The sequence below is a fragment of the Diospyros lotus genome, chromosome 7, assembly GCF_014633365.1.
Source record: "Diospyros lotus cultivar Yz01 chromosome 7, ASM1463336v1, whole genome shotgun sequence".
Taxonomy (NCBI): Eukaryota; Viridiplantae; Streptophyta; class Magnoliopsida; order Ericales; family Ebenaceae; genus Diospyros; species Diospyros lotus.
In genome coordinates, this window is record NC_068344.1 from 11,039,094 (window position 1) to 11,055,279 (window position 16,186).

Here is a 16,186-nt window from a genome sequence, read left to right on the forward strand (position 1 = left end):
AATATCTGTTTAATATTAAGCTTGTGGTGTGGAACGAGGTGCAACACAGGGCCAAATGAATTTTCGGGAGGCCGAGAGGCTTCGGGTGGTCAAAGGCCCAGGAGACTTTGGCCCTTTCATAGGTATGGCTAGCCCTTTTTATAGGGCCAGTCGGCTAGCCTTTTTCTCTCTCCTCATTTATTATATATATATATATATGATGTTTTTGACATATTTGGCTATTTCCTTTGGCCCCGATGGGTTATACATCAATGGATGAACATCCAAGGGCACGTCTCCCAAGGATTTCTCTGAGGGGAATTGTCCCGGAGGCTATGCCACAACAACATTTTTTTTTTTTAAAAAAATGAGGGCTTTTTTATTTATAGAGAAACTTAAGATTTGAGCATAAGTATCCATAATAATCCAAGATCAACTAGGATTTGGACTTATCCATTATGAGTTTTTCGAATAGACTTTTGATATCATGTTTGTGCATTACTTTAGACTTCCTCATAAGAGGAAGAGGTCTTTAGGAAACCTTTTAGTCTCTTGGAACCTTATTTGTTAGCATTCTTTATGAGATTGTTGTAAATTCTTTGAGAGAATCAAGTCTATCAAAACTGTCAAGATAGTCTATCGAAAATCGTCAATAATTGTCCAATCTCCGAGAGACTATCGATAGTCTCTTAGAGGTTGGGTGGTTCTTGGGTTTTGAAGTGTCTTTTCTTCATAGGTTTGGGACTTTTATCTTTTTTTTGGATATTTTTAGGACTTCACTCACACGAACTTTTAATCTATGACACATCAATATTCATCTCTTATCAATATCCCATAATGTCTCTCAATTTCCTTGGAATCATCAATTAAAAAGCCCCATTGTCCTCACCATTTTTAATTCTGTTTAACTCATTTGGTCACGTCATAATTAACAACAAAACTAGCCATTTTATAGATATTTTATGAGTATAACAAAGTGACAATTTTATTTATATATGGCTAAACTTAATAATTCCTTTCAAAATTATAAAAAATCTAAAACTTTGATGAACATGCATGTGAAGTCACGTCCCAGGTCGCACGTGTGGGGAGGCTATAATCTAAATTCCTCAGCTTTGTATGAGACCAGGCATCATAATCCATCTGAAACTCTTAGGTGCACCATCTCCTTGACAGAGCGCTACGTCGAATTCACCGACCACCGCCACCGCCACCGCTGCGCTGCGCTGCCGCCTAGGGCGAGGGCCATTGCGCCGGGGAAGCTGTCCTTGCATGATCGGCGCCGGTTCTCTCCAATTCCCAATCTACACCTCATTCCCCAAAACCCTAGCAGAAACCTCCAGACCCCAACACCACCTCACGACGGCCATGAAGGACCGGCCGCCTCCGTCGTCTTACGGAGCTGTGTACGTCCCACCGCACCACCGGCTGCGCTCCGTCATCACTACTTCTTCTAACAATCTGTCCTCTGCAATCTCCATTTCGGACTCCAACTCGAAGTTTGTCGCCACTCAGCAAAACAACAGCTCCTCGAACCCTAGACCAAATCCCTACCCTTACTTGCCCCCCCACCAACAGCAGAAGAGGAATTCCCAGTCGGATTGGGCCGATGAGTTGTCCGAAGAAGGTTCTGATCGGGACATCGAGCCTTCCTCCTATCCCGTGAGTCTATGCATCGTCTCCGCCGCCTTCTTTCCAAAATCACGTATTTTTATTTGGTGCGGTTTGGTTAAATTTAAACTCGGTTACATATAGTCTACCTTGTATCGAAAACTTTTTTCTCCAGTAGAAAGTAAAAGTACGAACCTGTGTTGAAGCTGAACTAGTTGATATTTGGACTTGTGATTTTGACTGCATTTTAGTATTGGCTTGGTCCTCTGTTGCCCTTTGAAGACCTTTTGTTAAAACCGAACTCTGATATGGCCCAAGAATCACTCAATACTCTCACTGAAATCAATCACAACAAATTCAAAATAACAGAAAGTAGATAATTGACAGAATTTAAAAGAGAATAGAAATGCAAACCACAATGCAGCACACCCAATTTACCCTGGTTCATGCCATAAAAATGGCACTACATCCAGCACTCCAATGAAGAGAACAATCCACTAAGAATTTTGAAAAATCAGGACAAGAATCCCTCACTCTCCTTCTCTTATCTCTCGAATACAATAATCTACTCACATGAAAAGACTCCAAGAACTATAATTAATCACAACTCTCTCTCTTTTTTCACTGCACTCAAAATAAGAGAATGGAATGACAAATGATTAATGATGATCACAGTTTCCCCTGCCCTTCTATTTATAAACTAAATAGGCAGACCTTCCTTGGGGAAATAACCGACTAATGCAAAGTCTAAAATACCCTTACTAATTACAGTTAATGACAGATAAACCCTGCATCTTAACTGCCATCCGATTAGCCTCATTCTATATACTGATTTCTTTTAGACTTCTAGCACAATAACTAGGGCAAAACATCAACAAATCTCCACCATTTTGCCTCGAGTAAACCTGGAACTTCACCATTCTTTGTTCTGCTCTCTCCTGGATATCCCTGAAACAGGATCAATCAAACAACATCAAACTGTAATAGCCTTAAACAATGAAGTAATTTGGACATGGGAATAGTTTTAGTGAACATGTCTGCTGCATTATCATTACCTGCAACTTTAATAAGATCAATTTCCTTCTTCTCAAGAATTTCCCTTATAAAATGATACCTAATGCAAATATATTTAGTCCTTTCATGGTGGCTTTGATTTTTAGCCTAGTGTATGGCACTTTAGCTATCACACTTTAGGGTAACCTTCACATTATTTTCTAGGAGTTCACTAATCAATCCTTTCAACCACAAAGACTCTTTAACAACTTCAGTTACAAATATATATTCAGATTCTGTGGTTGATAATGCCACAATAGGTTGAAGGTTAGTCTTCCAACTAATTGTAGATTTTCACAATTGAAATACATAACCGGTTGTGGATCTTCTCCTATCTAAGCCTGATGCATAATTTGCATTAGTATATCCTATAATGTTCGGCTCCTCTAAATCCTTATCTCCACCATAGACTAAAACTTTATTAATTGATCCCTTTAGATATCTAAATACTCACTTTACAGCTGTCCAATGTTCCTTCCTCGGATTTGCCATAAATCTACTTACCACACTCATGGTATGGGCTAAGTCTGGCCTAGAACATACTATTGCATGCATAAGGTTGCCAACAACATTAGAATAAGGAATTCTCTCCATTTCTTTTAAGTTCTCTTCATCCGATGGAGATTGGGCATGCGATGATTTGAAATGTTGTGCAAAAGGTATATTTATTACTTTTGCGTCTAACATACAAAATTTTCTCATGATTTTCTCTAGATAGGCTTTCTGGGATAGCTGAAGTATTCTGATGTCTATTCCTAGTAATTTCCATCCCTAAAATTTTCTTAGCCTCACCAAGCTCTTTCATCTCAAAGGTTGACCTAAGTTTTAGCTTTAGACTTTGGATTTCAGTTGATGAATGACTTGCTATGAGCATGTCATCTACATATAACAAGAGATAGATTGCTATTTTAGAGGAAACATGCCTAAGGTAGACATAACAATCAAATGAGCTTCTTATAAACCCTTGACTTATCATAAAAGAATCGAATTTCTTGTACCACTGCCTAGGGGACTGTTTTAGTCCATATAAGGACTTCTTCAACAAGCAAACCTTGTCCTCTTTTCCCCTAATTTCAAACCCTCTAGGATGGTTCATTATAATTTCTTCTTCTAACTCGCCATGGAGAAATGCGGTGGTAACATCCATTTGCTCTAGGTAAAAGTCTAGATAGGCTGTCATAGTTAGCAGAATTCTTATGGAAGTGTGTCTCACAACCGGAGAGAACACTTCATTAAAGTCTATCCGTGCTACTTGGGTAAAACCCCTAGCTACTAGTCTAGCTTTATACCTAGGCTTAAGGCTATCTCCAGCTCCTTCTTTTACCTTGAATAACCACCTACAACCTACTATTCTTTTTCCCAAGGGTCTATCTACTAACACCCAAGTCTCATTCTTTCTTAAGGATTCCATCTTAGTTTCCATGACAGCCTACCATTTCTAAGATTCCTTAGAATTCACAGCCTCTTCATAGGATTGAGGCTCTTCTCCAGCCATCTCATCTGCACTTAACAATGCGTATGCCACCAAATCAGAGAAACCATATCTCATTGGTGGCCTACTGATTCTTCTCTGCCTACATTATACCTATCTTCAATTAAATCACTTGTTGTGCTTGATGAACCAGCACTGTCCATGTGCTGTTCTTCATCATAACTTGATGAATCCCTAATTTCTATAGATCTATCAAGACTATCTTGGCTTGAGGATCCTTCACCAGCACTTGGTTGATCCTGAATAGGTTCTAAGGGAGTATCATGTACAACAATCTCATCCTGTTGCTGTTGTTAAAAACTTACATCTTTTTCCTTCCCTTTCCTATCCTTATTTTCCTTGTCTTGGTCGATAAAAGAATTTTCATCAAATGTTACATCTCTACTTACCATGGTTCTAGGCATTTCTTCTTCTAAGTTCCACAACTTATACCCCTTTACCCCAAATGGATAACCGATAAACACACACTTCTTAGCCCTAGGTTCTAATTTACTTTGTTTTATATTTGCATAAGCTATACATCCAAACACTCTAAGATGATCTAGATTTGGCTTATGATTATTCCACATTTCATAAGGTGTCTTAAAATCTATGGCTGATAAAGGTGACCGATTTATCAAATAGGCTGTTGTAGCAACAGTCTCTCCCCAAAATGTTTTGGGAAGCCTAGCATGAAACAACATACATCTCACCCTTTCAAGAAAGGTCCTATTCATGTGCTCGGCCAATCCGTTTTGCTTGGGTTTATCGGGGCAGTAAGGTGTCGTAGGATGCCACTCTCATTACACAATTGGGTGAATTTCTTATTACAAAATTCTAGGCCATTATCAGTCCTAATGACATTTAATTTTACACTCTTTTTGGTTTTCAATCATAGTTTTCCAGGTCTTAAATGCATCAAATGTATTATCTTTTGACTTTAAAGCAAAGACCCAAACCATTCTAGAGTAGTCATCTATTATAGAAAGGAAATATCTAGCTCCTCCATGAGTTAGAGTTTGACTAGGGCCCCATAAGTCCGAATGGACATATTCTAGTGGGCCTTTAGAGATATGGAGTGCCTTCTTAGGGAATTTTACTTTCACAGATTTTCCATAGATGCATGATTCACATGTATCTAAATCTGTTACCTTTCCGGAGCCTAAGATCCCTTAGCTAACTAGTTCTCTAGGTCCTTGGATATTCATATGAGCCATCCTAAAATGCCATAGCTTTGTGTGCTCATAGGTCTTTTCTTCCCCTACAGCTGCATCCCCACATACTGTGGAAGCTATCATAACAAAAATTCCTTTTTTAAGGATTGCCTTCATACATACAAGTGATCCTCTAACTACCTTGAGAATATCCCATAGCCACTATAACTATAGCCATTCTTAGCTAGCTCTCCTAGGGAAATTAGATTCCTTTTAAGGTCTAGAACATACCTTATAGAAAACAGGATCCTAACTAATCCATCAAACATCTTAAGCTTAATGTCCCCAATTCCCTTTATACTACACTCTTGGTTGTTTCCTAATAAAACCTTGCCCCCCACTAATGTCTCTATAGTTTAAGAACCATTCTATATGGGGTGACATACTGGAGTCTAATACCCATACCTCTTTATCCGAATGTCTTGATACTATAAGAGCATCCAAACTATCATAGTCAGAATCATAAATTGAGTTTGAGAATTTTGGTTTACCTTTATCTGAAAAATCTTGCTTTTTCTTTGGACAATTTTTCTTTATATGCCCTTCCTCATGTTAATGAAGACATCTAAAGTTTTTCTTACCATTTCTTGACTTAGATTTAGACTTCCCCTTGGCCTTAGTATCTTTCTTTTCAGATCTATATTTAGTATCTAGTTGTAAGGGCATCACCAATAGATTTCTTTAATTCTACTTTCTGTTGTAAATATTTAGAATTAAGGGCACCTATAACATCCTCTAAAGATATGGTGTCCCTGCCATGCTTTAGAATGTCTACAAAATGCTCATATGACTTAGGCAATGAATGCAACAAAATTAGGGCCTTGTCCTCCTCATCATATGATATACTTAAGTTTTCCAAATCAAGACACTATTAGAATATGTATTTGTGTTTGCTGTTGCTTATTGTATAGAGCTTATGTTTAGCTTATGTTTTGTTGCTTTAAGTGTTCAGTTATTTGTGTTTGGCACTCATTAGCTTAGATCCTCGTTGGATATAAATATTCAGCTTGTTGTTATTTTACTTAAGATTTGTATTACTTGATTCACTGGTGAATATTGAGAGCTGATTCTTTTTCTTTCTCTCTCTCACTTTGCACCCTACACTTTCTTTAATCTTTCTGGTACTGTTCAGACACAATTTGTTAAAATCATCAATATGATTTTGGAGCTTTTTCCCGTCTTGCATTTTGAAAGTAAAGAACTTAGCTTTTAAATATAACCTACTCGAGAGAGACTTAGTAATATACAAGCTTTCTAATTTAGACCACAGAGCCTCGAAAGTTTTCATTTTAGACACTTTTCTTAGGACTTTGTCTCCTAAACTCAAGATTAGGGTATTGAAAGCCTTTTCACATATTTCTTGCCTTCGATTACTTTCTTCTAATCTCTGTTCATTAATAGCAGTTTCTGGGAATGGTTTTTGGGGTTCTAAGGCTTCTTTTAACCCTAAGTTTCCCATCAAGGCTTTCATCTTTATTCTCCAAAGTACAAAATCATTAGTGCCATCAAATTTTTCAATGTCATACCGGGCAGCAGGGGCTGCGGAAGTTATAGTAGACAATTGTTCTATAGGTTTTTAAAGATTCTATAGGTTTCTTGATGGTTCTTGATTGATTAACCTATGCTCTGATACCAGATTGTTAAAACTGAACACTGATATGGCCCAAGAATCACTCAATACTCTCATTGAAACCAATCACAACACATTCACAATAACAGAAAGTAAATAATTGATAGAATTTAAAAGAGAACAGAAATGCAAACCATAATGTAGCACACCCAATTTACCCTGGTTCATGCCATAGAAATGGCACTACATCCAGCACTCCAACGAAGAGACCATTCCACTAAGAACTTTGAGAAATCAGTCAAGAATCCCTCGCTCTCCTTCTCTTATCTCTCGAATACAATACTCACATGAAAAGACTCCAAGAACTATACTTAATCATAGCTCTCTCTCTTTTCTCACTGCACTTGAAATAAGAGAATGGAATGACAAATGATTGATGATGATTACAGGTCCCTTTGCCCTTTTATTTATAAACTAAATGGGAAGACCTTTCTAGGGGAAATAACCGACTAATACAAAGTCTAAAATACCCCTACTAATTACAGTTAATTATAGATAAACCCTGCATCCTAACTGCCATCCGATCATCCTCATTCTATCCGCTGATTTCTTCTAGACTTCCAGCACCAATAACTCGGGCAAAACATCAACACCTTTGTTTTAAAGGGAAGAGCTAGATTTAGCAAGAGGAAGAAAATGACTTGCCTTTTGGTGCTCAACCTTTAGCTTGAAAAAGTTTAGTTCAGGTTTTTCTTAGGTTGGAAAGAACCTTTAAGGTATTAATTGAGAGAAAAAAAATTGTTTTGTTGGTCTTGGAGTGGGGTTTTTCTAACCCATAATAACTTCTCAGATATTTTTGACGAGTTGAAGTATAGTGAATGTATGTGTCACGGAACCATGCCAAGTTTTGCTGCGGATTTATTTTTTTCTGCTATGTCTTTACATTGCTTGCTATGTTCTTTTGTTATTCCATAGAATTCTCTTTTATTCCAGCTGCTAGTTAGTTAGAGAGAATATACAGTTGTAAAGGTGTTTGGGATAGGACAAAATAATTGGTTATGAGAGTTGCAATCTGCTGTGGCAGCCCCTAGGATAGCTATATAAGCCCAAACGGCTCCTAAGAATCAGCATCGAGAATCAATCAACAAATTCCAGATTTACTCCCTGCTTTCTCTCTATCTCTCCCTCAATCTTCTTCTTCTCTCTAAACCTTTCTCTTCTACTACCATTCCCTATCCCATTCTAATACTCTTCGGACGGAAGTTGACAACAGTCCCAGCGACTATGACATTTGGTATCAGAGCAACGACCCTGGTCGTAGAGGACCACGCGGAGCAATGGCCGAAGGCACTTGCATGAAGAATATGGCTTCACAACTCCAACAAGTCACCTCAACCGTGGGAGAGTTTCAACATCGTGTGGACCGTTTGGAGTTGGGTTCCGAGAAGAATTACGAGGCTATTGGAGGACTCGAGAGTAGGCTTGAAAACGGTTTAAATCAAATGAGGGAGGATATCAACCAGATGAGAGAGGAGATGGGGAATCAGCTTTAGCGATTCATGCTGATGTTTACCCAGCAAAACCAGGTGCGAATGGCTCCTGATTTCCCTCCTCGAGCTAGAACAGAACCCATCTTGCATAATGAAGGGGTGAACCGAGGCAATGGAACCTCAGAGGTTGAGGTTGAGGTTGAGCAAGACGATGAGATTGAACCTGAAACAAGGAGAGGAAGGGAGGATAGAATTGCTCTGCCCCAACTAGGATTTCCAATGCCGAGAATTGAAATTCCGGTATTTGAAGGAACTAATCTTAGGTGGTGGATCAGGAAGTGTGAACGGATGTTCGAATGGTATAATGTACCAGTAGAAAGAAGGGTGGCCCTGGCCGCAGCTTATTTTGACGATGCAGTGGATGCATGGTTCCATGGATGGACCCGAACGAGGGGGATTTACACCTGGCGGGAGTTTTCAGAGAAGCTTTGTGAAAGGTTCGGGGAGAGGACCATGTCGGACACTATAGAGGATTTTAATAAGTTGAGGCAAGCGGGGAATGTTGGTTCTTACTTGAAGCGTTTTGAGGAGCTGAGGTCGTTGATGAGTGACAATGATCCCCACCTGTTGGAAGCTTATTTTGTTTCTAGCTTCCTTAGCGGCCTCAATGAGGACTTGCGACCGATGGTGAAAATGATAAGGCCTCGGACGGTGGAACAAGCTGCTGAGAGTGCCAAGCTGTAGGAGTTGGTGGTTGAGGCTCTTATGAAAAAGCAGAGGCAGCAACAGAAGATGACCACCGGTGGAAATTGGCCACAAGGGGGAAGCAGTAAAGGGACTTACAGAGATCCAACTAAAGGAGGAAGAAATATTGGTGGTCCATATCAAGGGGGACGGGTGGAGGAGACTAAGAAGCTTCCTAGTGCATGTTACAGGTGCAGGGATAGGTACTATCCAGGGCACCAATGCAAACGCCAACTATTATTGCTGGAAGGAGATAGGGATGGTGAACTGGATGTGGAAGAAGTAGAAGAGTTCAAGGAAACTAGAGGGGAGAACGATGGAGAAATATCCCTCCATGCCCTCAAGGGGATTACCAACAATAAGATAATTAAGGTGGAAGGGAAGGTGAAGGAAGGCAGCCTGTCAATACTGATTGACAGTGGGAGCACCCATAGTTTCCTTGACAATAGCACCGCTAGAAAGCTTAAGTGCCAACTCACTGGGACACCGCCCTTGAGTGTGGTCGTTGCTAATGGAAACCGAGTGTTGAGCAATTCGGCCTACCTGGGTTTCATATGGGAAATGCAGGAAGAGGAGTTTGAGGCAGATCTTAGATTACTGCAATTAGGAGATTGTGATGTGGTGTTAGGAGTGGATTGGATGAAGGGGGTGAGCCCCATAAGTTTTGATTTCAATCGAATGGAAGTCTCATTTGAAAAAGAAGGGAAGAGGATGACGCTTACCAGCGGACAAGAGGTTGCGACCTGCAAGATGATCACGGGTAAGAGGCTGCAAAGAGTTCTCAAGAGCAAATGGAATCAGTTCACACAACTGTTCTCCATTGTGGCAGTGGAAGAGCTTCCTGATGTAGGGGGGCAAGGGGAGCTGCGACTCACTGTCCATCATCAGCGTAGGAGTGACGACCAGGTATGCACATTACCCTTTATTGATAAATTGTTGGCAGACTTTAAGGACCTCTTTGTGGAACCTAAGACCCTTCCTCCTAATCGAACTTTGGACTATGTCATTAGCCTAAAACCAAATGTGGAGCCTATCAATGTCAGATCCTACCGTTATCCTCCCATCCAAAAAACTGAAATCGAAAGAATGGTAAAAGAGATGTTGAGCCAATCCTTTATTAGACCAAGTCAAAGCCCATTTGCTTCCCCTGTCCTATTGGTAAAGAAAAAAGATGGCACTTGGCGTTTTTGTGTAGATTATCGCCAACTTAACTCCCTAACCATCAAAGACAAGTTTCCCATTCCCCTTGTTGAAGACCTTATGGATGAATTACACCAGGTCAAGTTCTTTTCCAAGTTAGACTTGCGCTCGGGCTATCACCAAATAAGGATGAAGCCCGAGGATATTCACAAAACGGCCTTCCGCACACACCATGGTCATTTTGAGTTCTTGGTGATGCCCTTTGGGCTCACTAATGCCCCAGCCACTTTCCAATCTCTAATGAACCAGATATTTGAGCGCTATTTAAGGAAGTTCATCCTTGTATTCTTTGATGACATCCTTGTTTATAGCCCCACCTTGGACCAACACCTAATCCACCTAAGAACCACTCTTGAGGTCCTTAGAAGAAACCAGCTATTTATCAAAAAAATCTAAATGTGCATTTGGCCAAAACCAAGTGGAATACTTGGGACACTTAATTTCAGAAGAAGGAATTAGCACCGATCCCAGCAAGGTGGAGGCCATGCTCAACTGGCCAAAACCCACTACAATAAGGGCTCTTAGAGGGTTTTTGGGGTTGATTGGCTATTACCATCGATTTGTTAAGGGGTGTGGAGTCTTGAGCAAACCACTCACTAACCTGTTAAAGAAGGGGAACTTCCAGTGGGGGCCGGAGGCAGACTCTGCCTTCGAAGGGCTAAAGTTGGCAGTAAGCAGGGTTCCCACACTCGGGCTGCCGGACTTCAACCAGCCCTTCGTGTTAGAGACAGATGCTTGCGGAGTGGGGAGAGGCATGGTATTGATGCAGGATGGAAGACCATTGGCCTTTCTGAGCCAAGCCCTCAGTCCTAGACACTTGGGGCTCAGTGTTTATGAGAAGGAGTTCTTGGCTGTCTTATTGGCTGTTGAAAAATGGCGCCATTATCTAGAGGCGGGAAGGTTTATCATCAAAACAGATCACGAGTCCCTGAAGTTCCTGCTCCAACAAAAGCTTCAATCCCAACTCCAAAAGAAAGGGATGACCAAGCTAATGGGTGTGGACTACTCAATTCAATACAAGAAAGGGAAGGAGAACCTGGCAGCGGATGCATTGTCCAGGTGTCAAGAAGAAGCCCGATCGGCCGCCATGACTGTGGTAATTCCTGCATGGTGTAAAGAGGTGGTGGACAGCTATGAAGGAGATGACCGTATTCAGGCCCTGATGGAAAAATTGGCTCTGGGAAGCGGGGAGACAGAAGGCTATATGATGAGAGATGGGCTACTGAGGTATAAGGGTCGGATAGTAATAGGCCACAAGGAGGAGCTCAAGAGTAAAATTATGCAGTCACTTCATGAGTCTCCTATAGGGGGACATTCGGGCATCCAAAACACCTACTTGAGGGTGCGGCAGCTATTCTACTGGCCGGGACTAAGGGAAACAGTCAAAAGGTTTGTCTTGGGGTGTGACACATGTAAGAGATGCAAACATGAGAACGTGGCATACCCCGATCTTCTTCAACCATTGCCCATTCTAGAACAGTCATGGACAAGTGTGTCTATGGATTTCATCGAGGGACTGCCACGATCGGAGGGCAAGGACTGTATAATGGTGATTGTCGATAGGTTCACTAAGTTTGCGCACTTTGTGGGACTAGCACACCCTTACACGGCTCAGGAGGTGGCTCGGGTGTTCACTGACCGGGTAGTTACCATGCATGGGGTCCCTAAGATCATCATATCCGACCGGGATAAGATCTTTACCAGCCACTTTTGGAGGGAGTTGATGAAAAATATGGGCACGGAACTCAATCTATCGACTGCATACCACCCTCAGTCGGATGGGCAGACCGAAAGGGTGAACCAAAGTCTTGAAACCTACCTCCGTTGCATGTGTTTGTTGTAGCCTAAGGATTGGCATAGGTGGCTAGCTCTAGCCCAGTGGTGGTACAATTCCAGCCACCACACATCAATTAAGATGTCACCCTTTGAAGCTGTATTTGGGTTTAAGCCTCCAATTCTACCCGCCATCGAAGATTGTACCTCAGCTGCTGCAGTTGAAGAGTATTTCCAGCAAAGGAGAAGGGTGATACAACAACTCAAACAAGAGTTGGCATTAGCCCAAAATCGGATGAAGCAGCAGGCTGATAAGAGGAGGATTGACAGAGAATTCGGAGTAGGAGATAATGTTTATCTACGGCTGAGGTACCCCCATCTTAAATCCATTTCCCAAGGCCCGGTGTCTAAGCTCAGCCCTAAATACTTCGGGCCTTTTCCCATAACGGCTAGGATTGGCAAGGTGGCTTATCGTTTACAATTTCCCGAAGGATCCCACATTCACCCAGTCTTCCATGTTTCCCTATTAAAAAAGTCAACAGGGCAGGAACGAGTGAACCCAAGGTTGCCGGTTTTACCTAAGGAGAAGGAAGTCACAAGGGAGCCAGAGGCCATATTGGACAGAAGAGTCATCTACCATCAAGGGGGGGCTCCTCTTATGCAGGTGCTAGTCAAGTGGCAAGGAGAATCAGGAAAGGAAGACACGTGGGAGTACCTCCCCCAGTTACTACAACAATTTCCCCGAACCGCCAGCCTCCTAAATATTTCTAGAGGACAAGAAATCGCTGAAGGGAAGGGCATTGTCACGGAACCATGCCAAGTTTTGCTGCGGATTTATTTTTTTCTGCTATGTCTTTACATTGCTTGCTATGTTCTTTTGTTATTCCATAGAATTCTCTTTTATTCCAGCTGCTAGTTAGTTAGAGAGAATATACAGTTGTAAAGGTGTTTGGGATAGGACAAAATAGTTGGTTATGAGAGCTGCAATCTGCTGTGGCAGCCCCTAGGATAGCTATATAAGCCCAAACGGCTCCTAAGAATCAGCATCGAGAATCAATCAACAAATTCCAGATTTACCCTGCTTTCTCTCTATCTCTCCCTCAATCTTCTTCTCTCTAAACCTTTCTCTTCTACTACCATTCCCTATCCCATTCTAAGACACTTCGGACGGAAGTTGACAACAGTCCCAGCGACTATGACAGTATGATGCTCTTTTCTTGTTAAGCGGGTGATATCTCATCAGATCCTTTTGATATATATTAATTATAATAGGTAAAATTGAAAAAAAAAAAAAAGAGAGAGAGAGAGAAGTGTTTGATGGTAACATTCAGGTAGACGCTGGAGAATTCCTATGAAATGTATTCTTATGCTAATGTGTTTTCACATGCACTTTCATTGGTCTTTCACTTTCACTGTTTTGATGTGGTATTGGCTCACAAAGTCAAATTGTTTTATAGGTTATTAGTGTGAAATTGATCCCAGGCAATGCAATGCATGTTGCATTGCTTAACAGTTTTTGTCCCACACGATAACTTCTCAACTCAGCTGGACTCTATGCCATTAAGTTGGATGTTGTTCAATAAATTATATAAGTTGGACTGGATGTAGTTACATAAATTAGAACTGGATGCAGAAATGTCATTTATGAAACAACATGGGTGCTCCTTGTTGAAGCTTATTGGGGAGCATAATGGAACACTTTGAAACGGTAAAAGTACTTGGAGCACATTTCTTCATATTTGAGCTCATATCCTTTTAAAGTTAGAAAGGATGTTTTATCAGCTATTTATAATATTGATCCTCTTATATGGTATGAAATGTTAGGCAGTAAAGTACCATATATGCGAAATATGAGTGTAATTGAGTATGTTATAGCAGATGTGTGTTATGTTCCTAGGGTTTACCTAGGATTTAGAATGGAATTATGGAATAAATCGAGAGTGAGAGAATAGACAAGGAGGGAGAAATCAGGAGGAGGGGGGAGAATTCAAAAGAATGGAGGGAGAATTCAAAAGAAACGAGAGAGAAACATATTTCAAATTCATTCTTAAGCTTCCTATTCTCTACTTCTTTAGCCTATTTATAGGCTGTTACATCCTTTCAGTTAGTAATAAATTGAAAGTACAATACTACCACAGCCTAAGGTACAACAAAGGAAAAATACACGTAATAGAACAATTACTCTTATGCCCTTTGGGGTCGTGACAATCTCCCTCCTCGAGAGAGTTCTTGTCCACAAGAACATACTGCTATTGGCCCTGCCCTTCATCCAATCCTTGCCTTTGCGATCTGATTGATTCTTCTTTCTTTCTTTCTTTCTCCTTCTAAGCCTCTTTCTCTTTGCTCTTATGTTCCTTTGCTTTTGCTTTCCCTATAGACATAAACTGTAGACCTCAAGGATCTTTATGTCAAAGCTCCCTTCTCCAGTTTCAAAACTCCTGAACCATATAGCAACAACCTTATTTCCCTTCATCTTCTGAACCATATGGCTGTTCTCTTGTTTAGTTAGTTCAATTGCTTCTTTTCTACTAGAGCTAGCTCCTGTAATTGGTCTACACCATTTGAAATAACAAGAAGACTGTCATACTGTTCAAGATAAAAAAACACTCAAAAGCAGCAGTAGGGTTGTGTAAGTCCTTAGCCTCCAGCTTCTTTCTTTGGTCCAAGTCCTTGTTGCATGATTGTCTTTCATCAGCGGCATGGAAGCTATCTTCATTACCATCCTCATCTTCCAATGCTACTTCATCAGCTTCCTGCAAATATAAAATGTGATAACTCACTGATATCTTTGTCCAATCTCTCTTCCTTGTCGGAGTCTTTAGTTACAACTGGCCAGTCCAACTCTGATTTTTCCTCAAATTCTTGCTCTACTTGATTTGCAGCCTTAGGAGCTCCTTCGATCTATTGGCTGCTCTTAAGATAACTTTTAGGCAATAGCCTATGCTTTCTGTAAATGGCTTCTAGTACCAATTCTTGCAGCCTCGCCTTCTCAACCCCTTGTTCTATCGTGACAGGATGCATCATTTCACAGTAGGCCACAATGCATTGTTAAGACTATTAATGAATTTTGACACAAAGTAAGACTCATTCAAGGTTAGATGGGAATTGAGCATAAGTGCTTTCAGTTCCTCGAATCTGACCTTATAATCCTTTACAGAGTCTTCTTGTATTAGGTTATTGAATTCTTCGTTGCAACTCTCAGCCAAAATATTCCTTGTATTAGGTTTTGATTTAAGGAAGTAGAATATTCTTTAGAAAAGCATTCAGCCAGAATACTAACCTGAAATTTCTATGAAAATAGAATCAAAAAGTCGTCTAGCTTTCTATTGAGGTCCTTGATTCCTTTTCTTGTTGCAACACATTCTTTCTTGAATGTTTTTCCAAATGACTGTGCACTTTGAAGAAGTCCTTCGACCATCTCCATAGTTCAATTCCTTGAAAATTCATCGTTGTAATAGCCTCTTGAGTAGCTTCTATGGACCTAAGCAAACCTAAAGTTGCTGAAACCTAATTTAGTGTCAGAATGTGATTCTGACAAGGAGAAATTCTCTCCCAATTCAATGAGAATTGCGTGGGAATTGATGAACCGAGAGGGAAGGAAGAATACAGAGAGAGAGAGAGAGAGAGAGAGAGAGAGAGAGAGAGAGAGAAATTGAGAGGGAAAGAGAGATTGAGAGACTTGGGAGGGAATAAAATCAACTTTATTCCCAATCAATGCCTCTAAGGGGCCTCGATTGTTGGTTTATATACCAAGCCTTGGCGCCAACATTTAAATATTAAATTTGAATTTTAATCCATATGCTATAACTACCTTCATCCCCTTATTACAATAATACTCCCTATCCTTTCGCCTTAGTAATCTCTTATTTATAGTCCCGTGACAATTCCCCCCCTGCTAGAAACCTTACTTGTCCTCAAGTAAGTCAAAGTAACTCTGCTGCCCTGGGAAATTGCTTTAATAGATCGGGTAAGTACTCCCAGGTGTTGTTTTCTAGGTGGAGGTTGGACCAACGCACTAACACCTTTGTGATGGGCACCCTCTGCTTGTAGACGACCCTTTTTCCTACTATGGCTATAGGTT

At 40.7% G+C, this 16,186-nt stretch overlaps 1 protein-coding gene across 1 annotated transcript in view; it reads left to right on the forward strand.

Annotated features, from left to right (window-relative positions):
* Nucleotides 1–1,126: 1,126 nt before the first annotated feature.
* Nucleotides 1,127–16,186, forward strand: part of LOC127805864 (DExH-box ATP-dependent RNA helicase DExH5, mitochondrial-like) — a 93,196-nt gene continuing 78,136 nt past the window's right edge. Inside the window, exon 1 of the mRNA XM_052342676.1 lies at nt 1,127–1,641. Coding sequence (XP_052198636.1) covers nt 1,252–1,641 — 390 coding nt within the window. The 5' untranslated portion in view covers nt 1,127–1,251. The remainder of the gene's footprint in view (nt 1,642–16,186) is intronic.